At 35.2% G+C, this 24,509-nt stretch overlaps 1 protein-coding gene across 1 annotated transcript in view; it reads right to left on the bottom strand.

The window, feature by feature from the left end:
• The window catches only part of LOC115881660 (netrin receptor UNC5C), a 452,006-nt gene that overhangs the window by 55,611 nt on the left and 371,886 nt on the right, over positions 1-24,509 (bottom strand). Inside the window, exons 6-7 of the mRNA XM_030899233.1 lie at positions 16,939-17,115; positions 11,688-11,876 (exon numbers count right to left, since the gene is read on the bottom strand). Coding sequence (XP_030755093.1) covers positions 11,688-11,876; positions 16,939-17,115 — 366 coding nt within the window. The remainder of the gene's footprint in view (positions 1-11,687; positions 11,877-16,938; positions 17,116-24,509) is intronic.

Here is a 24,509-nt window from a genome sequence, read left to right as displayed (position 1 = left end):
TTCAGAACGTCAAAATTACTGGTAGGAATTTTCAATTAGTGGAAAAAGTTATCAAACTTTTAACTTTTTCACTAATTATATTTCAAAATTTGCGACGAATATCATATTTTGGCCATTGATTATCATCCGTCAAGACAAAATTTGGTTAGACATCAAAAGTTTATTGTTTTATAAGCTAAATATTAGGCTTTCTCTATGGAGACTACTGGAAGCTGTTTCCAGGATATTCTATTAATTTTAATTGTGTTTCTTAGACATTGTGAATGATCGTAAACTAAAAAGTATAATTAAAACCCCTAATTTATTCCACTAATTGAGTGACAATCCCAAAATTGCTCTTACTTAAATCAAGTAAAATAAATACCAAATACATTCTATGGATAAGCTGAAAAACCTATCGAACTCTAAAAACTACCAGTTTAACTCCAGACCTCATATCATCTTACTACTCCAGACCTCATATCATCCACAAGAATAATAAAACCCTAGTTTTTAATCTTCCAAAGTAAAACATCTAATACCACTCGGCCATATTGACATGTCGAGACGTCCCGCAGCCGACATTCAAAGCCTCCAAGCCGAAAAGCAAGCAAAAAGTCCAATTTCCCGAGACGCTGCGCTGCCTGGTCGCTATCCAGAAAATTAATAAAGCGGGATCAGGCGGACTAAGTCGTGTCGCGGCAGTGGCGTCCGTCGAGACGAGGCCTTGTTTGCCTGATCGGTCATAACTCGGGATTAGAGTTGACGTTCGGCGGCTACAGACCGGTTATGACGCCTAGAAATGTTAATATTTACTGGTGTCTGGATTAAGGCCCTCGGTGGCATCCTGATGATGGCTGGAGCGAAGCGTAGACAGCCGCAGGGATGTTAATTGCTCGAGGGAGGGAGAAATGGGAGAACATAAAGAATTTGCGGGTTATTCTTTTGGTAAATTGAATCCTCCCAACACATAAATTGTAAAAAAGTGGCATTGGCAAGTTTCGCAACTCAGTTGTTCCACTACAAAAAGTTTAGTTAGTGTCTGTGAGAGTACATATTAAAAAACGTGGCTTATTATCAGGCTTTTTGCTGCAATCGTGCTGCTAATCAATTACCTATCAATATACAGGGTGGTCCGAACTGTATTCGGGAAACTTCGGCAGCATATTCTGCAGATAAAAATAATTAAAAACGTTCGTATAAATGTATGTCCTAAGACGTTTAGTTTCGGAGATACAGGGTGTAGAAGTTTCATTTTTATTTCGATTTATTTCAAATAATTTCTGAAGTAACGTGAATATTTGAATGAAAATTCGTGTCTGGGGGTTTTTTGGCATGAAAAATTTGATTTTGATGTCAATATGACTCCTATTTGTAGGGGGCGCCACCCATATATGTTTTAACTCTTTTGAAGAGTAATAACTTTTCGTCCGTACTCGTATAAAATTACTTAGTAAAAAAATATACATCTCCGTGACTTTCTACGTAAAAAATGTCTCTTGGTAAAAATCGCTACGAGCAACCGTCCTCAAGATATTTAAAATTGAAACAGTCAATACATGTTATTATTGACAAAAGATAAACACGTTGGGTAGATAGTTATTTGACTGAAACTTAATCATACATTTTTCTGCGAAAAAATTATGATAAAATGGTTTCTGTTGAACTTTTGGCACAAAAACATTTCAAATTTAGCATTTTAGTCTAATAACTGTTTGTAATGCGAACTACAAAACTACGCATTTTAAAACATACATTTATAAGGACTTTTTTGCCTATTTTTATCTGCAGAATATGTTGACAAAGTTTCCGGAATACAGTTCGGACCACCCTGTAGAAAGTAGAAGTTCGACAAAAACACGTACTGTTACTTTAATATTAATAGAGTACGTATTCTCGAATGAAAAATGTATTTTACTGGCATTGCTCGCTATAAAAAAGCTCGATTTGTTGTAATTAGTCCTATATGCAAACCACCAAATCCTAATTTGCCCCACTGGCTGCAAAATAAAAACAAATCTCGACAACGACCTACAGAACCGATTCCGGAGCCAATCGGCCGCAATTTCTGCCTCCGAATTCCGCTAAATACGTCGCACTTCGGCTTCGGTTTAATCCGGAAATAATTGCCATCGTAAAACGGATAAATAATCCGGACGAAATCTCGGCTCTGCGGAGATTTTCCGGCCAATTTTGCCCGCTTTTTGAAAAGGGCCCTTTTTATACCGTTGCGCGACTGCAGAGAAAGATGTAATGGCGATCGGGTTTAGAGCAGATTTGTTTTGTAATGGATAAAAGACTCTTTAAGTCATTGCTACCCTTCTTCTTTTACTTATTTGAGATCTAGTCGATCTGTTAATTTTATGCCTCTGTAGGAGTTCTTGGGAGATGACCTGCCAACTGTCTTTCCATCTTTTTGGAGGTTTTCCCGGCTGTCTCTTACCCATGGGGTTCCCTCCAAGAGCTATGCGTGGTGGCCTGTTTTCTTCCATGCGTTTTACGTGTGCGAACCATTGTTTTTTTCTTTGCCTACCCCATCTTAGTACGTCCTGTATTCCACATTGTTGTCTGATATTTGTGTTTCTAATTCTGTCTCTTCTCGTCTTCTTCATTATGCTTCTTAGGTTCTTCATTTCAGCGACTCTTAACATGCTTTTGGTCTTGTTTCTTTCCTTTTGGATTTGCATGCCATATGTCATTATTGGTCTGATGCAGTTGTTATAAATTTTACTTTTGCTGTCCGTTGGCATGGGGGAAAGGGTTTTCCACACTATTTGTCTAAGACATCCTGAGATAGCCGTTGCTATGATTATCTGGCTTCTCAGATCTTTCCCTGAATCATGGTAGTGCGACATATCTATTCCTAGGTATCTGCACTGTGATACTTGCTCAATAATTTGGTTTTCTACTACCAGTTTGCATCTTACCATCATTGCTACTATTGTAGTTATTCTTAGGATTTATGATCAATCTCACCGACACCAACTATGAGTATGTGGATTATAGATTGTACGGGAGAAGGTTAGTTAATCACAGCGACCTTACGATCTATTGTGTCCTCTTTTCTTCAGTTATAACACATCACATAGAGTTTTAATTATCTGAGATAGAGATACATTATCTGAGACGATTTTATAGAAGTTAGTTCTCCATCTCCAAAAGCAGTCGTACCAAAGTTTATGATACGAATTGTTGTCGTTTCGGCAAACTCAGTGATGAGGTTGTTTTGGTGTTTCCGATGTTCCCCACATAATCTTTAATCGCCGTTGTTTCTTAGTTTCATTCTACTGAGGTGTTCATTGGGGAGACAGTGTCCTGTTTAAAACAGCGTGACAATCGGAAGATTGTTCTTACTTAAATCAAGGAAAATCTCGGTCGTAAGTCCTGAGAAATTTCTTCGAGTGTCTTAGACCGTTGGACCCATTCCAAGTTACAGATGGAGTATTCCAGGTTCTTGAGTTTTGCTTTTGGTTCTGTCTTTGCCTAATTTGTTCAGCTTCTCTAGGCATTCTTTGACCAATTTCAAATTAATGGTTACTCAGTTGATCCCTCCTGAGGCTGCTTGTAAGGCCATTTCTTTGTGTCCGATAGTTCCTATCTAAGATAAGTTACACCAACTATGCAATACAGAGTGAAATGAGGACTGAACAGGAATATATAAATGTGGACAAGAACTTATTCGGGACTTGATAATCAGTACATCATATTATAACAAAGAAGGTTGCAGATAGTTAGGTGCATGCATTAATATTCCGATGACTCTAAAGAACCCTAATATATGCATTAAAAACACGTCTTTGCTTTTGGTCCTCATCAACACACCTGAAAAAGTAGTGGTTATTGCTTTTGAAATGTCACTAGCATCGAAAATTTAAGTTCAAAAGTTGAACTCTACCATGTTCAATTAAATCAGCGATAGCCGATACAAGTTCTAGGCCCGTATTCTGTAACTTTGACATAAAAACGTTACGCTTTCAAAGCGGTGAGCGCAAGTATTTGATCAGCGAAACGCAAGGCAGTCGATTTTGGTATTCTCGTTGCCATGCGAATCGTGTTCTGGATACGCGTTGAGCACATATTGGCAACATCACAATTTCAAATGTAGGTAATAGTCAAAAGTTGATAACTGACGGATGTAACAATGAAAAATGTCAATGTTACGTGAATTTCATAACCTATTGTTGAGTTATGTCAAGCTATTTTTCTATGGATATGTCATTATTCTTATTGTACGAGGGAAGTGTTGAAGTTGCTTTTCAGCATTTTCGATGTCTTGAACAATATTTATAGCTGCCAAGTCGTAAATTATCAATTACTTATTAAGGAATTTATAGAAGAAGTAGGAATTTTCACTAAAGAGCAAGATAACGCATAAAATCATAATTTTTTCGATTTTTACTGACAGTTCGAGAAGCAAAACGATCCTTTAAGGCAACCGTTTTCAAAGCGCTCAGCGCAATCAGTAAAGACGCTAAGCGCGTCAGACGAGAATACCGAAATCGTTAATTAAGTGCGCGATCAGCGAAAATTAACGTCATATACGCTCAGCGTTTTCAAAGTTACAGAATACGGGCCCTGGACTTAAAACCATCTCTGCGACAGCGTATTTGATCGGTGTGTTGAAAAATATATAAAAATAATTAGTCACCCCATCATCCATACTGGATAAGTTAGGCGATAAATCACCAGCCTATCTATTTACCTATATCGATTCCATGGTAATTTCATAGATATAACACAACCAAGAACTGTTATCCATTTAAACCGAAATTCAACAGATTTGTTTACCGAAACACAATCTCACGCTCTAACGACATTCTCGCGTCGCAAATCACGTGTTTGCGCACCGGCATCACAACCGACGACGACGACGCAGGGGAGATGCGGGTTATGTCGGACGTGTGAGGGGAACGGCGAGCTAGAGGTGACAGGTCACCCTCCTTTAACTGCCTGCTGTTACTATGACAGCGGTGCCACAGACGCGTTTCGTATACGGCTTTGCTAATTGACAGCTGGTCCTGTGTTTTCTGTGGAAATTAAAAAAACGAAGCCGAAATACATGGCTGGGCTCTGACTGCCAGTAGCAATTATCGCTTGGATTTTGTAAAGTGGATATAGTTTGTTGATAAGGGTAGCTTGGGTAACAAGAACTAGAGTTAATTCAGAAATGTTTGATTGAACGTTGAACATTTCAGCTGATTTCTACTTGTTATAGAGGCATTCCCCCATTAAAAGGAAGTCATAAGTAGAGTGGTTATCTTTAAAATAATGGGTAGAACAAAAAATCTTACAATAAATGTAGTCAGATGCAAAAAAACGCAACAAAATTTTTTTCTTTAGGTTTGATTTTTTTATTTTTTTATATCACGAGGTGGCTTTGATCATTATTGTCGTAATGTCATATCGACACTGCATTATTAACATTTATAAAATTTGAGAAAGTAACGATACAGGCTTGGTTTTAATAATAATTAATTTAATATGGTAACATAGGTAGTAGATTAAATTTACATGAAAGAAGATCCAGAAAAGATCCAGCGGTTTTCAAAATTTAAGCAAAAAAGTATTTTTTTAAATTTTCAAAGTAAAATAACTCGGTTATTTTGGACTTTGAAAAGCGGCAAAGAGAAAAATATGTTTCTTTTGACCAGATCTACCTTAAAATAGTTGCACTTATTTCTGGGACACCCTATACTTATTTTCCACACTTTTTCCGGAAAAAATATTCGCAGCAAGCCATCATTCACGTAGAGCTGGCAACAAAAAAAGCCGAAACGCACCCCGATGCGTGTAAAACCCCCGCAGGGTGAAAACCCGTTTATGAATAAAGGATTTTGATGTAGTGGGAAAAAATCTTGGTGTCGGTTACCAGGATTTAACAGCAGTTTTTGATACTAGTCCACTGCAATGTTTACGATAAGTTGTTTACAAAGAATGAAAAAGATATCATTTATCATCGTATGTGATGTTACGTAAGAGTGTCAACCTACTGTATGTTTCAATTATACGAGCCCTAACAACTATATGTTGGGACAAGGTCATATTTTGGAATTATTGCCCCGGTTTTTCAAAATGACTGAAAAATATATGTTTAATTTTTTTAAATATAAACATAGCCATATATCCTAAACAGCTTGACAATATTTTTATGAATTTGTAAATCAATCCATATTTACAGTAACGGATTTTGTTCATAAAAGGACAAATTTCCTGACAACTAAATGTTGGGACAAGTATTTTTAAATAATTAATATCATCATAGGCGACTTTGCTATAAACGTCACAAATGTCGCAAACTGTTTACTTCAGCATTGACAGCTTGTAAGTGACTCGATACTTCGAGTAGTGAGATTTACTGTAATTTTATTTTTTTAAATTTTCAATTTTGTTAATTTAATTCAAAGTAATGATCCGTGGAAAAGCTACAAATCAAAAACTACGCGAAATTATCATTCGTCAATACAGTACGGGAAAAACAATTCGAAAAATTTCTGATGATTTAAGTATTCCAAAAACTACGATCTTTAATATAATAAAAAAAATACGGCGAATCTGCCAATGTAGACGTTAGAGGTAAAAGTTCGGGAAGGCCAAAAGTTGTATCTCAGAGAGATTTACGAAATTAAGTAAAAATTTGTAAGTCTGCGAGAAGAAGTACTCTTCGCGAAGTAACAGTTAAATGGAATACTGTAACTGGTTTAAATATATCAAGAGAATGTTGCCGAAAACATATCCATAAATGCGGTTTGGGGTTTTACAAGGTAAACTTTATTTTGTGTGGATAATCAATTACCAGAAGATTATTGATACAAATTCTTTAGGCCAAAAAAAAACCGCTACTGACAGAAATTCAAAAGAAAAATCGCTACAATTGGACAAAATCTAAATTATCGTGGACACAAAATGATTGGAATAAGGTCATATTTAGCGATGAGTCTAAATTTGATGTTTGCGTTGGAGATCATCGAAAGCGAATAATACGAAATAAAGCAGAAGCCTTTCATAAAGATTACTTAAAGAGTGTTGTTAAATTTCCTAAGGAGATTATGGTTTGGGGTTGCATGTCAGCAAGAGGTTTGGGCAAATTAATTTTTATAGATGGCACTGTTCACGCCCAAAAATATCAACATATACTTGAGACCTCACTTTTGCCTAGTGCTCAAGAATTGTTTCCAAACGAAGACTATATTTTCCAACAAGATGGAGTATTGTGCCATTCAGCAAAATCAACTAAAAATTGGTTGGGTAATAATAATATAAAAATTGTGCCATCGTGCAAGTAGTCCGGACCTCGATGTTACAGAAACTGTGTGGCATAAAAAGAAGCAATATTTAAGAAACCACCCTCAACCAACAATTTTTGATTTACGGACAAAACTGCAGGAAATTTGAGATAATTTTTCTCCTCAAATGTGCCAATCTTTGGCAAATACAATGCCATTAAAAGTTCAGGCAGTTGTTAAGTCGAAAGGTGATGTAACTCCGTATTAAACCAATTTCTTCTTGTGCTGTCCCAATATATAGTTGTCAGCAAATTTGGCTTGATTTGGCAAAATAAGCTATTATCAAAAGTGATTTGTTTGCAAAGTTATAAAAATATAGTAAAATTGTCTTGATCATATTGTAATGTTTGAATTTAAAATAATAAACAAAATAAAATTGAGTCGTTTTAACAAATTACTATTTTCATTGCAAAAAAAAGACCTTGTCCCAACGTATAGTTGTTAGGGCTCGTAGTAGGTGTTCTAGATATTTCCACACAGAAACGTTTAGTAAATATTTAATAAAGGTGCACTTACAAGTCTTAAAAATTTTTATTTGGCCAGACAATTTCTTCAATAGTAAAAAGCTACCAAAAAGCTGGCTTCCTTTTGGATTTTATTCAGTAGCATGTTACACAAATAACTCTTTTCTACGATCATGCAAAACGTAACTATTTTTTACACTATATTCTGAATTAAAAGTATTTTTTTTTACGGTAGTACAAAAAACAACCATGGCATTATTAATGACGAGTTTAACTAAAGAGAAAAAATTGGTAAATGTTTGTAAAAATTTGTAAAATCCTGAAAGGTAACCCGAGTACCAGTACTGGACACCTCGCAGCCACATTCCGGAAAAGAGTTTTAAGTAAAGAACAAGAACCCGAGACCTCCACGAGCAGAAATGAGAAGAAAATTCAAAGAGTACTGGAAATGAAGTTTGTCCATCAATTGCCTCAGTGAATTGTTCAAACTGCGACATTGAAATTAAAAAGAACTCAAAAAAGTTATTAAAAAAAATATAAATTATATTTGTTTATAGTGTACTAACTTTTTAATAAACATTTAAATAAGAAGTTCAATTCGATCGTAGAAAAAATGTTGTGTGCAACTTATATAAAAAGCATATTTGTTGTACTCAGCATAATTGCATCTCTCGACACCAGGTCTGTTCTTAGAAGAATCCCTGACTAGTCAGCGCGTTTCTTATTGGTTGAAATGTGTAGAAACCAGACTAACAATCAGGTTTCTACGCATTTTAACCAATAAAAAACGTGCTGACTAGTCAGGGATTCTTCTGCGAACAGGCCTTTCGTCACCAGCTGCAAAACTCATGCGTCGTGCAACAAATATGTCCTTTTTGCACTAGTTACACAAATAACTATTTTATTTTTAGATTTCAGTTTCAATGGCGAGAAAACTTACGATTTTTCCAAGAAAAATATCCACCCTCTATACATTTACGTACATGCAATGTAGATAAACTAAGGGCCCGGCTTAAAAGAGCTCGTAAATCTGGAAGGTCGGGAGTTGAGTATTCTCCAGGTTTGCGGCTGTTGTGAATACTGTGTGTGGTTTGGAGAGGCAAAACGCGCAGAGGCAGATAAGAGCAAGATAAATAAATGATATCACGTGCAACACATAGGAGCGCACTTGGTTCAGGAGAGAGAAAAAATAGGTTAGGTTTTATGGGGCAGTTTGGGGAGAATATCAAGCAGGAGGGTGTGAAGGATACGAATAGGGGGCGAATGGGGTATTTATTAGTAATGCAAACTCTTTGTGATTTTGATAGATTTTTGTGTGGGTATACGTACTTGTTGATGAAAATCAATAGTAGGGGGTTAGGGAATTTAGAATTTTAAAGAAACCTGTTTTTATATTGAAGTTCTCTATAAGCTGACTGTTTCTCAAAAGTGTATTTCTTACTTTATTCGATATAAGATGCAATTTCGATAATAGAATGCAATATTATTATTATATTATATTCGATAATAGAATGCAATATCGTATGTCAACTTTTGACATTTTCATTTAAAAGTTCCTCCTCGGTTTTCTCCTCGTCTAAGCAACTCTTGCGAGGTTGACTGCCAACTGTCTTGCCAACGTTTAGGTGGTCGTCCAGTAGGTCTTCTGCCATGGGGTACGTTGTTGCGAATTATTATGGCCATTCTGTCGGGGCCCATTCTATTGACATGCTGGTTCCATTCTCTTCTTCTCAATGTGTATCCAGTTATCATTCTTAAGGTCTTCATTTCAGTAGTTCGTAGGATTCTCTTTGTTACTGATGTTTCAGCTCTGGTTTCCGCACCATATGTCATCACTGGTCGTATGCAGGTTTTGTATATTCTTGACTTACATTCTGTACTCAAATGTTTGTTTTTCCATTTGGGATATTTAAGATGTCCTGATATTGCGGCAGCTTTATTGGCTGGAATTTCAAGGAATTTATTACTCTTCTTCTTTTCTTTTCTTACAATATATTACATTATTATAATTATATTACAAGACAATAAAATGGTATTTTATTGTCTTTATTTAGCGAGTTACGTTTTAAAAAATATTCAGAAATTATTATTACAAGGAATTTATTATGAGTAGAAAAAATATTGTGCTGTGTTGGCGTTGGTTTCTATGTAATTTGACAAATAAATAAAGCCGTCAGTTTTGAGTCAATATTTTTTAATTCTCTTTCGTCTCGATTGCTGATTGAATTGGAGCCAGAAATGGCTGAAAACGAAATAAGTAAATAATAATCTTTATTTCTCAAGTCATACAAAAAGTTTTACAATCCTTCGTAACCTAATTAATACAAAACAACAGATCTCTCTCTTTTTCTTCAGTCTGTACTTTTGTGATATGTGACACGAGTCCAATTTATGTTACGATTTTTCAAAAGTTTGACACATCGAGCTCAAAAGTGCTACTACTGGACTGGTACTAAATTTAGTAGAAGATTCTTAAGTGGCCTCCACACGACCGCGTGTGTTAGGGGGTTAGGGAATTTAGAATTTTAAAGAAACCTGTTTTTATATTGAAGTTCTCTATAAACTGACTGTTTCTCAAAAGTGTATTTCTTACTTTATTCGATATAAGATGACACTCTGAATATAATGCAATATCGTATGTCAACTTTTGACATTTTCATTTAAAATTTAAAAAATCGTATTTTAAATTTCAATCTAGAGTGCCAAGGCTGTGTTAAAAACACTAATTTTTAATCTATGACCCTTGGAAAAATAGATCTAAGGCGCAATGCACACTGAACGGACGTCAGGCGTGGACGTGGCACAGACTTATGTCGCTTCTACGTCTCTTCTATGTAATTCAATGGTCCAATGCACACAGAGGCGGCGTCCGCCCTTGCCACGCCATCCCGCCCTTGCCACGTCTCCTTCCAGTCGCTCGTGGCGTATAGGAACAGACACGTCCGTTGAACGACACTTGTGGCGTAGTAAAAAATGCAAGACTATATTGAATTTAATATTCAGTTTTGTGAGAAAGTTGAAGCATAACGTCGAATGTTCCACCCGTTTTCCCATTCTTTAGCCACAATAGATGAACCCAAAATTGTCTGTATTTTATACATTAGCCAAGTACACCAAATCCAATATATCTTCATCAGAACTTGAAAAATCCATGTTCTAATCTAGTCGGTAATAACAGTTGTAGCCAAAACTAGGACTCTTTAAACTACTTCATCTCTCCGTTCCTAACTTACCGAAATTTTTCGTCACTACCCGGCCCCTTCTGTATGAATTGGCACCCGTCACTTCTCCGCCGCGTCCGTGTCCCGTGCTTGCCACGTCCTCGCCCACGTCCGTTCAGTGTGAATTGCACCTAATGTTTATCGTGTCTTGTCCTGGCCGGTCAAAAGATACCCAAATCGTATTTTTAATCATATCTCAATTTATTTCAAATGGAACGAAGGTGGATCATTAGCATATTTGGAAAAAGCATTTTTTTACTAACAATTTGGTACCACACAACCAATATTTTTGAGTCAAATTATCGTCATAAACCGCATGTTACAATTTCAATTAAACCATATGCGAAAATATCAAAAGTTGACATATGACATGTCCATTCAAAGTGTCATTTTCTATCGAATAAAGCAAAAAAATGCCGAGGATGCCATTTAAACATCAAAAGTTGTTGACATTTAATAGTTTCAGCTTTGAATTTTATTAAAGTTTAAATTATGGTGGAATTATCTGAAATACCTTTGCAACTTTCTGTGTTCGTCAATTATGACCAGTCTATCATTTTTTTTCTCTGCGAATACCTTCGAAAATTGTTTGGTCCTCTTTCTTTCAACAATGATAAATATTAAATTGCTGTTACGCCCCCTAGAGGACAATCTTGATCACAAATACATATGTAATACAAGAAAATTATAGATAGTAATAAAAAGAAAATAATCAAGGACATATTCTAAAACAAACTTACCTTCTCTGACTCTAGTCAACTCCATTGATCTGCACAAATCTGAAGAACACGGATTCGTCTGGACATCCTTTCCATTGCAGCTTTTTCTGGACGAGCCGGTTCCTGGTATACACTGTCGCTTTCTCGTCTTTAGACAGTCTTCGTTGCAATCTGACCATTCCGACCAAGCTGACCACCTTGGCGGTTCAACTAAATAACCATATGAAAAAACAAGTATATTATTTGAAAAAACTTATTTTTTTATGTAAATCCATTTAGATGTTGAATTTTGCTATCTTCTTTTAAAAGGTATTTTTTCTTATATTTTATGTTTCCACTGTATGTAAAATACGCTTACCAATAATGGATAAAATCAATAATAATCAATAATAAAAAACATATTATGCAAATGCTCCAACCCAGCTGTATAATTTAGTTTAACTAACAAAAAATAGTCTTTTGAACACAAATCCAATATATCAACACCTAAATAGATTTATATAAAAAACCAAATACTCTGTTAATATTAAAATAATAATAATAAACATTAGTAAATTATAAATATAGAATATGTTACCTGAAAGTGTGGTGATAAATGTGATGTGAAATGTCTTGAAGGTCATTTTATGTAGTGAGTAAAGCAACTGTATGAATATTCCTCAAAAACATATCTATACTTTTTTATATTTATATATTTTTTCATATTCATATATGATTATGTTTATGAGAAATATTCACATATAAAGTGTTAATAATGGGAGGTGTTTATGCTGGAAGGTACAGGGTGTCACTTAAACAACTTAATAAAAATAATAATAATAATATAATTAATAAAAAATATTCAAACTATGGAATTATAATAACTAAGAATTATATTATAAAATATTATTGCTCTGTGTTTAAGGGACACCCTGTAGATGTTGTAACTCTAGCTTATAGCCTTCTTACCGTAGTTGTAATCGTTATCATAGTCGTAAGCTGTATCCAGTACCAATTCTTCTACGAAAGCGATGAATGACAAACATTAAAAGCGGGGTTAGTCTAGATTTTATTAGGTTAGATTACAGGTTGTCAACTGATAATATGTAAGAAGTCTTCAAACAGATTAAACTATTTTTAGCTGCTGCATTATCTTGAGATTTAAATCACGATTGACAAAAAACAATAATAGTTATTTTTTATATAAGACAATAAAATGGTATTTTATCGTCGACCTAGACGATAAAATCGCTAATGAATTAATTTCGGGTTTCGATTTTTCAAAATTTTGACATACCGAGCTCAAAAGTACTACTACCGGACTGGTACTAAATTTAGTAGAAGATTCTTAAGTGGCCTCCACACGACCGCGTGTGTTTTCTTGAAACGATGATAAACCTGTGGGTTGGCCCGCTCTAATAACGCTCATAAATCCTCGCTTTAATCAATAGCTGAAACGTTGAAGATGGACGGCCGTTCCTGGGCTTTCGAAACGTCGTCTGTCCAATACCGAGGCGGCGATGTTTTCTCTGGGTTGCGATTATTTACAGGCAGGAAATTGAAATAGGTGGGCACGGCTTTTCTCAAATATTAACCAAAGCTCGTCTAATAACGTCATTATGGCATCGTTTAACTAACCATCCATTATCCAAAATCAATTTTTTAGAAGCAAATTTTCAACGTAGGTACGTTTTTTCATGCATAAATCTACTCGTCTGACATCTTTCTTTTTCTTAATTTAAATTTCGAATTAATCTATAAGAGTATTTTCATTATCCTATTTTTTTGGCCCATACCATCCCACCATATGGCTAATCTTTTATATATTGATTTTTTTTTGACTCAACAAGCAAAAGGTAAATAAATCGTTTGTCTCATTTAGAGTTTGCTTTAATATAATCATTTTTTAATCTTTTGGTATTCGATTTTTATATTCAAAACACTTGACATTCATTGTATAGTGTCAGAAAAAAATCATGAAATCAGAGTTCCTGTAAACAACTTCGGGGATATCTCGTCTCCGTGTCATACTCTTTTGACAGTTGGGAGTTCTGGGGTTGTTTTATACAGGGTGAGTCTTAAATAAGTGCAAATATTTTCAGGGCTGGTATATTCCGACTCCAGGAACACGTCTATGAGGTTTTTTCGCTAAAAAAATGTTGAAAATCGTGCATTTTCTTTTAAATTTCCCTTTAATATTTTTCGAAAACCTTTATAACTGCCGTTCACCGCAAATTTTCTCACGGTATAATTCCTTAATCTCAGATATTACCATAGTTACGTCTTTACTCTATGGTTACGGCAATAAAAGGGATGCAAATACAGAAAAAATCCGGTGCTCACAAAATTTTTTCAAAAAAAAAACAATTTTTTTTAAATTTTCAAACAAATTTAAACAAAAAATTTTTTTGCTTAAATTTTAAAAACCACTGGATCTTTTATGGGTTTTCTTTCTTGTAAATCTAATCTACTACCTATGGTGCCATATTATCAAGAACTTATGGTTTTTAACTAAAAACTAAAAATATTTCCAAATTTTCAATTTTCTTTTTGCGAAAAAAAACTTATAATCCTGATTATGGGGTCGAAATATACTACCACTAAGACTCACCCTGTATAATAAATTCATAGATTTGATTCAATTTAAAGTTTATTCTCTTTTATTCAGAGCCTCGAAATAAAAGTTTTTAAAAAGTTTTAATTATTAATTTTTCTTATAGTTAATAAGTATGTAATTACAGTACCAAAATGAACGCTAGCAACAACAGCTCCAACATATTGAAGAATGCCCAAACAGCTTAACGAAATCCATGATAGCGGGGGTCGCGGCATGACGAGATGATTAGTAGAAAATTGATTTAAAATGCCGCAGAGCACCGCCCCCGAACCGAAAAGACGGTGAAAAATAGAGAGCGCGGAGCAAAGAATAATGATTTTTTGGAGTAATGGATGCGGTTTCGGCCCATAAATACTCCTAATCTCGACCGTTTTCGATTTAATGACTGAATTTCGCTGCATGCCACATGGTGCCAGTTATCCTTTTTTTCCCAAGTCTCTATTTTCGGTAATAATGTCATAATTTTGTTGTTTTGGACAAAGAAATATGTGCGTGTGGTGTAATTTTTAAGAGCACATTTTTGGAGTTTTTTTTTGAGAAGGAAGGGACATCTGTTCTAATTGGAACAAAATGTTGTGTGGAAATTCTTTTGCTACATATTTCATTATTTCGAATTCTTAGTTTAGTGATTAATACGTGGAAAATGAGATAATAGTTTTTTAAAACTCATTGGGAAACAGACTATTTTGTGTAAGGCAATGGCAATGCACAGGAATTACACAAAATAGATGGTTCCTAACGTATTTCTAAGATTTTTCTAATTCTAACCAACGACAATTATACTAAGGGCTGAGATTTCCGTATGTAAGAAGAGTGCAATGCGTTTATAATGTACTGAACAAAGAGAGGACAGTAAACACGTTGCCAAACGTATGAAATAAACCGAGAAACTGTGCACAGCGCTAAGAGACGTGGAAGGGGATATAGCAGATTTGTCGCAGTTGACCGGTCGACCCAATCAATACCTCTGTCAGTACTTAAAGTTCTAGGGAAAGGTGTACGTCATGCGTTCAGCTTCACGATTTAATTACGTCTCGTGATACTTAATTTGTTATTTATTAACGAGTCGTTGTAATTTTCCCTATAGCTTGAATTTTTTTAAGTGCAAGCTAGAAACACTTGCATTTTTGGTAAAAATAAGTGGAATTGAGTGGGTGTTCGATAGTGGTCGCGCTATTAGCTATAACTCTGAATTCAAAAATCGATATCTCGAAATCTATTAGAAATAATAGATTGTAGTTTTTTCAAGAACTTTGTTAATATTTTTGCTGTATTTTCTTTGTAGACAGCATGTGAAAATCTTTATCAATAAAAAAATTACACGATTGCTGAAAATTGCTATGCTCTCAAAGTAAATGTTTATAATTTTTGAACGGAAAAAAAAACCTTATCGAATTTTTCTTATTTAAACATATTAGAACTCAGAAACATATCTAATGATTTTATCTAGTTATCTCTTGAAAAAAAGTCTTTTAAAAATAAGCGGTTTGCGATCGTGATTTTACTTTACTTGATAGAGAAAGGCGTGTCGGCAACGCCGCAACAGCACACCGTCGCGTCGGTCGGTCGCATTTCTCTCACTCCGACTTAATAAGATCCCTATGCGATTTACTTCCACACATGTAAATGCCGACCCAAAAGTAACAGTTGCCAGCACGGTATATATAAAGGAAATGCCCGGCTTGCCGCCAAAACTTATAAATATTTTGGAGCGCATACGTTGTAGGGCGCTGCTATAGCGGTTGCTAAGAACAACCGCAAACAAGAACAGAAATAACTTTCTCTTGTCAAAGTCAGAATATTCAAAAATTATAATATCTTTCAAAATTTAAACTGCCTTGTTAAAACCGAAAATTGTTTAAAGCGTCCATTTTCGAAGTAATTATTGCTATTTTGTGAGTTTAATTTAAATTTTATTTACTCAAACCTGTGATAATTGTGACAAGGTGGCAAGTGTGAACTGTGAACTACAAAAAACATCGTGGATCGTGGCATAACGTCGGTTTCCAATGTTTTATAGGTATTTCATACATGTTCTTATATAAAATAAAGTTTCTTATATGTAACACGCTGTATTTTATTTAAAAAACTAAAAGAACATAATAATAAATTTGGCGACATAATTCCGGAAAAAGTCGAACCGCTCCGAAATTATCAAAAGCTTTGGAGAGCGACCGTTGTAAGAATAGCGCCAAATAGTATTTACATTGTCCTTATGGGCAATTTCGAATCTGAACTTGTTTCTTTTATCTATGACGAATGACGACAATATTAATTTCACTTGACTATGAATGTCATCTTAAAACCTTTTGACACTTTATCGTCAAAAAATTATTAAAGTAACAAATATACCTATCGCTATATTTTTAAATTTAAGTTAATCAGGATAATGGAAACTGTAGTATTTTTGTTTATTCTTGAAGCTATACCTTATACAGGGTGAGTCTTAAAACTTTTAATAAAATAAAAATCATTATTTACAGTAGTTTTTAAGGTTCTTTGAATAAAAAAATGTCTGAACATTAAAAAACATTGTCTTTGGCGTAATTTCACAAAAGTAAGAGAATCTTACATATTATCATCGACAACCTAAGATACTCTTATAGCTAGCGTTAGCTAAAGCAGTTAGATACTTAGATACTTATTCTATTACACCAAAAATCAAGTAGAAAATACCTTGTGGACAGGTCACACAATCCTTGCTCTTCTTCACGTTGGATCCATGGCAGGGCTGGCCTCCATTGCTGGGTGGAGGGTTGTTGCAAGTTCTAGTACTCATTTTACCTGCTCCCAGTATGTCTCCTGGACACCTGCAGTCTGTCCACTGTGACCAAGCTGACCAACCTCCATTAACTGTAAAAAAAACAAAGAAAAAATATTTACAAAACATCAAGAAACTCACTGATTTATTATATTGAGTTTACAATTTTTGTTACAATGACGTTGATTTTACTGTGCTAAACCCGTAAATTGGCAATAATAATCTTGGCAACAGAAGGCAGCTTGTGAGGATTGATACGTCTATGTCTTCTTGTAAGCCTATAGAATGTGGTGTCCCTCAGGGTTCAGTACTTGGCCCTATTTTGTTTCTGGTGTTTATCAACGACATTGCAAATCTGGACATTAGCGGTAAAATCTGCCTCTTTGTGGACGATACTAGTTTCACTTGGAGCGGCCCAGATGTTGCGGCGCTATATGATACTATATCCAATGACTTACGCACCATTAAGTCTTGGTGCGATTCTAATCTCCTATGCCTCAACCTATCAAAAACTAAAGTTTTGTCATATAAAAGTACTATACCAACCTTTTGTACTTAATAACACTACTATTGACGTCGTGGACTCTGTGAAATTCTTAGGACTTCTTGTAGACAACTCGTTAAAATGGGACTCTCACATTGAAGCTCTATCAAAGAAACTAAGCGCTGCCTGTTTTGCGCTAAGATCAGTTTCTAAGGAACTTAACTTCTCAACCTCTAGAATAGCCTATTATGCCCTTTTTGAGTCACATCTTCGTTATGCCCTTCCATTCTGGGGTACTTGCTGCGCAACAAAATTTGATCGTGTTTTCATACTTCAAAAGAGAGCAGTTCGATATTTATTGGGACTGAACAGTAGAACTCACTGCCAGAATTTCTTTAAAAATTTGAAAATACTGACTCTTCCTTCTTTATTCATTTTTGAATCCGTTTGCTTAATCCGCAAGCACATATCTGCTATTCCCGAAAGGCCATCTCATAACTATCCACTTAGGAATGCAGAGCACGATCTTTATCTGCCAACCCCGAGCTCAGAACTAGTTAAGGGTTCAATACTGTACAATGCCAAAAAAATGTACAATCATCTGCCTTTGAATATCAAATCGCTTTCATTCTTTCCCGCATTTCGCAAGGCTCTAAAATCATACCTACTGGAGAGAGCCCTATATGCGGTAAACGACTTTTTTATTGATGTTTGATTATGAACAATTTTGAATTTTAAAATTTTGATCATCTCACACACTGGTCAAAGGTCAAGTATTTAATATTCTATAACTTTAAAATTATATCTATTTACTGCGTACTGTTCTAAAATTGTCCATGTATATTCTTTTTGTAATTTTAAAGACTTATATTTTTTTGAATTGTATTATTTGTATTGTGTATTTTTTGTTGTTTCTATTTTTTTGTGATTTTGTTGTTTGTGAGTGCTTTGTCGATGAAGCTGTTTTGGCTTTTTGCACAATAAAGCGTTGTTTGTTTGTTTGTTGTAATTTTAACCATTTCTTGATATATTTATTCAATCATTCTTTGTATTCTTTACTCATTGGTATGATTAAATATAAAACAAAATTAAAGTTTTTCTAGCGGTTTTTTGAGTACGTGCTCGCGCTGAAACAATCCAAAAATAAACAAAAACGAACGAAATGCCTGGTCGTACACGTTACATAGATGGCTTTGGGACCGGCACACCAGCTTACAAAGACTAATTCGCTTGTCGGGAGAAAGAAATGGACACGTCATAAAACATTTGCCTCGGCACAGCTTAAATATTTTTCATGTGGAATTTAATTCTACATCAACAAAAAGCCGATGACATTTATTTTTGTCGCGTACACTGAAATTCTTATATTAATTACGCGGGGAACGGGCATTTGTATGTCTTAATTCAATGTTTAGACTTTTTGTAACTGGTAAAATTCAGAGAGGAATTGTCTATATAAATCACATTAACATATAAGCAATATTTACCCAAAAAATTAGCAATTATCACTGAAGAGGTTCTAAAATACTTACTTGTTGATTGAATGTTAACCCAAGTAGCATTTTCACGACTTGCGACCACATGTTTACTAAACACAACGTTGGATTAGTTACAAAAAATAGTTAGCTCCCTACTTTGGGTATTAAAATAAATTTAAACGTTTTTATAACGTTGTGCCGATGTTGGACTAGTACTACAGCAAAGTAGAAGCTTCTGCGACGTCGAATAAACGTTGTCATGTAACCTTTTTTGCTTAAGTGATTTTTAGGTGATTCGGACAACGTAGTTACAACGTTGGACAATATAGAGTTTTCCGACGTCAGTTTCAGGACCTATTCCAACGTTATGCAAACGTCGTCTGTTTTACTAATTCCAACGTTGTTTAGATTTCCTTATTCTTACGTTGGTAGGACGTCGAGTCACTACCTTTTTGCAACTGTATTGAACCATAACCTTAAATTTTAAATTTTCACTTCATTGTTTTCCTTCACTGCCATCTGACATATGTCTCTAACTAAATCATAAAAATAATATTTTTACTATAATTATCCCAATTTAGGATAAAACGCGACTTAGACGCCATATTAGTTTTGTATTTCTGTGAATTAGGATTTTAAACAACGTTGCAGTTTGTACTAAATTAGGCTGCCAGCCAACGTCGGTATCCAACGTCGTTTCGACCCAAAAATTATTCTCCAAACTAGTGCAGATTAGGGTTGGCACGAGGTTGTGCCGACGTTGCGCCCCGACGTTTGGTCGCGTGACACAACGTTGTCCCGACGTCCAAATGCTGCTTGGGAACTCTTGGTTACATTTTGCAATCATTTTTCAGTCAATACCAATGTATTTTTAGCCGACCATACCAACAGGTATGGTAGGCTATTAAGATCGGCAAAAAATCATTTTTTTTTAATTCCACTCAAAATGAGTTATTTGAATCATAAATGACCTAAATACAAAATATTTTTTCATGGTGTCTGTCTGTCCGTCTGTAACACGATAACTCAAAAACCGCCAAACCGATTTTAACCAAATTTGGCACAAAAATACTGTGGCGCCCGAGAATCTGGCCATTAGTTTTTGGTGGGGGTGGGGGGTTGGTAAGGAGGTATAGGAGGGGGTTAAAAATTTTTAAAAAATCGTAACTCCAAAATTACAGTAGCTAGCGAAACGCGGTTTTCAATTTAAGATTAGGAATAATATTTGCAACAAAATTTGTAATAACATCAAAATCAGTCAAAGTTGCAGTTTTTGAGATAAAAAAAATTGGAAAAATTCCTTTACTTTGAAACTAAAAGAAATGTATGGGCGGCTATACGTGCCTCCCGGCGCCATTTTTTTTATCTCAAGACAAAAAAATTATATGGATGAGCCAGTTTTGAGATGCACCCTGTATAAGGTGGCACCTCTCATACGAAGCACAATATGATCGAAAAAAAAACGGCGTCAGCGATGGCTATGAAATGAATGTCACCGATGTTCATTTCTGAGTAACTGGACGCCGTTTTTTTCTATAATAATAGATATACAGTAATGTCTCCAGATTTTTTTTAATATTAGCGAAACATCGCTTTAGTTAACTCCTACAATTTCAGCTATTGCAACTCGCCGGTAGCCCTGTTGAGCCAGTGTTACTATTCTGGCTCTATTAAACTGTGAAATAATGTTTCTAGATATTTTAAGGCCAAAACAATGGTAAAATTTCCTCTGAAACCGAAGAGACCACAAATCGAAATGTGCAAGAATTTGTAGTAATATTAGGTCTGAACGATAAACATTGTTTGCAATATCCATTTTAACAAAAAAATGTTTATTACAGATTATCAAACCTATGTATAAAAAAAGTTTCTTTAAATTCCTTTCCATATATTTTTAAACGATATATGCAATAATTTTGGCTATGTGTTAGGTATCTGTAGCAAAACCACAGTAAAATCATAGCCAGCCTGCCTACTTACTAGAAAATTGATGCAGCAGGTGAATACTCAAAAACCATCGAAGATGCTGGTACCGAATAAGCTGTGGCATTTCCTTAATCGTTGAGTCTAATTGATTGATTATAAGAATTTGTCATAATACTGTACACAGTTGCAGACGAGATTATGCTCACAGCACCGATGTTCATTTCTGAGTAACTGGACGCCGTTTTTTTCTATAATAATAGATATACAGTAAGATGTAAAAATCTGTTTGGTATTTCTGTTTTTTAAACATCTTCTTAAAAGAGTTCTAAAAATAAACCGATCACCTATAAGAAAGAATGTATCGAGAGTCTCGGTCAATTAAATACGATTATTATACGGAGCTATAAGCTAATCACTTATTGAAGCATCGTATATAGGCAACGTTTAAGTTTGATTGATGGCTCGAATTGCCGAACAATTTCGTTACCTGGTCGATGTTTTCGCCCATTAATTATTTTTCAATTACCGACTGACAGCGTTTAACCAAATCGTTAATTGGAAATTACGAAAGATTATTCGGGCCTATCATTATAACTTTTATCTATACGTACGATCCACGGATATTAGGCGTTGAAATTTATGTCTTTCTTAGATCCAAGATGAAGACACGTATACCTATATGGCAGCTTTACTATTTTTATGACGAGCCCTAATAGGATTTTTTTAGAGAATCACTATAATTAATGTTTTAATGTTTTTTTTTAATAACTGGTATTGTAAGACTTCTCTACATTTAATATAAAATATTTTTATGGAAGATTATAGTAATTGAGGTATTCTTATGAAAAGGGACGTTTTCATTAAAAAAAAACTACTATAAAAACTTAACATACAGTGTGTAACAATTAATTTTCAACAAATGAGAAAGGATTTTGCTATTTCTTTTTAAAAAATGCCCTTAACAATAATTTAGACTGTGTTTGTGTTGTATGTGTGATATTAAAAAAGGGATTTTCTAGTCGGAACTTCCAAGAAAAAAGTGACATTATTAAGGTAGGCCTAACAATTAACGGAAAATCCGAAATTTTATGATGATGTTATAGACAAATTTGTAATGGCTGATAGACGAATAGACCTCAAATACAAATAGATGCCTATCGCGCGTCAAGTGCTTCGGAAAATTAATTTAAAATATCGTATTTTAACTATTATAACTTTATGTGTTTTTGTTTGTTTAACAATTTTCGATAGAATTTTAATCGAACAATGGAATTGGCCTCGGAATTTTCGAAGGTAAGTTTTTTAAGGAAATGTAAAAGTAAAGTCTCGAAATTTTTTTTTTTTCGGTTTTTTACCGATTCGCTTCCCCACCTATAATTGTCACAGCACGCCGCTGCCAAACACATGTGCTTTGATTAAGGCTTGATTAAAGTTTGCAGAGCTTCAGCATTTACCATAAAATAGCGAGCAATTTGTTACAAAACCATATAAATTATATATCACTGTAATCACAAAACTTCAATCTATTTCCGTATTGTAACGGAATTTTAAATTATGTCTTTATTTTCGAGAAAATTTAGTCCAAACATAAGGAATATCTTGTTGATGTTTGATCATCAAAATCTTAATAATAAAGAAGTTGTTTAAAAATATGCTTTAATACGGATATATTATCCTTTATCTTTAATTTCCTTTTTCATTTGTGTAAAAATGCCTAGCCAATTTTACATATAACGTTAAATGCCGAACGCTTATTTTGCTACTATTTTGGACTAGTGAAATGTACTCAAAAGGCCAACTGGCAATAAGTAATATAATAATAATAATGGGGTGCAAGGGGTATTGAAGCGATACATATAGCCTAGCTTACCCAAAAGTCAACCTCACCTTCACGTGGTGCACCCTGTTTACACAAACGAGGCTCTGACGTCCGAGTATAGGCGGTATAACCTTATACAACCCTCAGACCTACCATCTTCTGGGGAAAAGGAGTAATAAAATACACCTAGCCGGCCGAGAACGTAGCATAAAGGGAACTATCGTCGCAGTCCTCACTGTGCCATAGCCATCCCGTGCTACAGTTGCAGCCAAAACTGTGCGGCAGCGTAACCGCCACAGTTAAACCTTTTCACGCAGCTTACACACAGCAATGATGGAACATTCGAGTGGGACAAAATTATCATCCGGAGGTAAAAATACCCCCTCAATCGGATCTCCGGGAGGGGTGCCTACTGAGCGTATCATCGGAGAAACAAAAAACATCAATGTTTCACGTTCGCGGCGTGGAACGTCCGCACTCTACTGGACAAGATAAATTCAAATCGACCAGAGAAGAACAGCACTGGTCTCACAGGAACTCCACCGATTAAATATAGATGTTGCCGCTCTAAGCGAAACACGCTTTGCAGATAAGGTAGTCTCACTGAGGAGCATTACACCTTCTTTTGGAAAGGTCACCCCGCAACACACAGGAGAATTCATGGTGTAGGCATTGCGATCAAAAACGAAATCGCCACCAAGTTAACAGAAGTACCTATTGGTGTCTCCGAACGTCTTATGACCCTAAGGTACCCCATATCAGACAAAACTTACGTCAACAACATTAGTGCCTACGCTCCCACCCTTGACGCTAAAATTGAAGATAAGGATAAATTTTACCAAGCATTACAAAATGCCTTTCAACGAATTCCAAAGCACGAACGAATCATCTTGCTAGGTGACTTTAATGCCCGTGTAGGCAAACAACAGGAAATATGGCCTGACGTATTGGGAAAACAATGGAAAACGCAAATAGCAATGGTGAACGCTTATTAACAACATGCGCAGAGTATAATCTTTGCATCACCAATACGTGGTTCATGTTGATGAACAAGTTTAAAGATACCTGGAAACATCCTAGATCAGGCCACTGGCATCAATTGGACCACATAATCGTTCGAAGGATGCATCTAAAAGATGTTAGGCTCACAAAAGCTAGAATAGATGCCGAATGCGGCACTGACCACCGACTTTTAATTTCAAAAATGAAAATCCAGTTAAAACCCAAACATCCACGCTGTAAAAAGCAAAACAACATGACCAGATTGAACGTACGGGATCTAGAGAACAAGAATACCGCCGACGCCCTCCGGGAAGCCATCAAAGAATCACTTCCACCGATAACTTCAATCTCAATATTGGAAGCTGAACAAGACTGGACACAATTAAGGGATGCGATTCATAAAACCAGCGAAGCAGTACTGGGAAAGTCGAACAAAAAGAAACAACCAGACTGGTTTGACGAAAATCAACAGCATATACAGGCTTTTTTGGAACAAAAGCATAGAGCACATCAAGCCGTCACTGCAAATCCACTTAATCCAAGACTGGTAGATAACTTTAAAGCAGCCAACAACACCCTTCGAAGAGAACTGCGCCAAGTAAAGGATAACTGGTGGTCACAAAAAGCGAATCAGATTCAAGAGTACGCCACTCATCACGATTATCGTAAATTCTTCGAGGCTGTAAAAGAAGTATACGGTCCAACTAAGAAGGTAAGCTGCCCAATCATGGCTCAAAATGGCGAACTTCTAAAAGAGGAAGAACAAATCAGAAATCA

The sequence above is a fragment of the Sitophilus oryzae genome, unplaced genomic scaffold, assembly GCF_002938485.1.
Source record: "Sitophilus oryzae breed Bouriz unplaced genomic scaffold, Soryzae_2.0 scaffold_172_pilon_pilon, whole genome shotgun sequence".
Classification (NCBI taxonomy): Eukaryota; Metazoa; Arthropoda; class Insecta; order Coleoptera; family Curculionidae; genus Sitophilus; species Sitophilus oryzae.
This window is presented reverse-complemented; position numbering and strand designations above follow the sequence as displayed.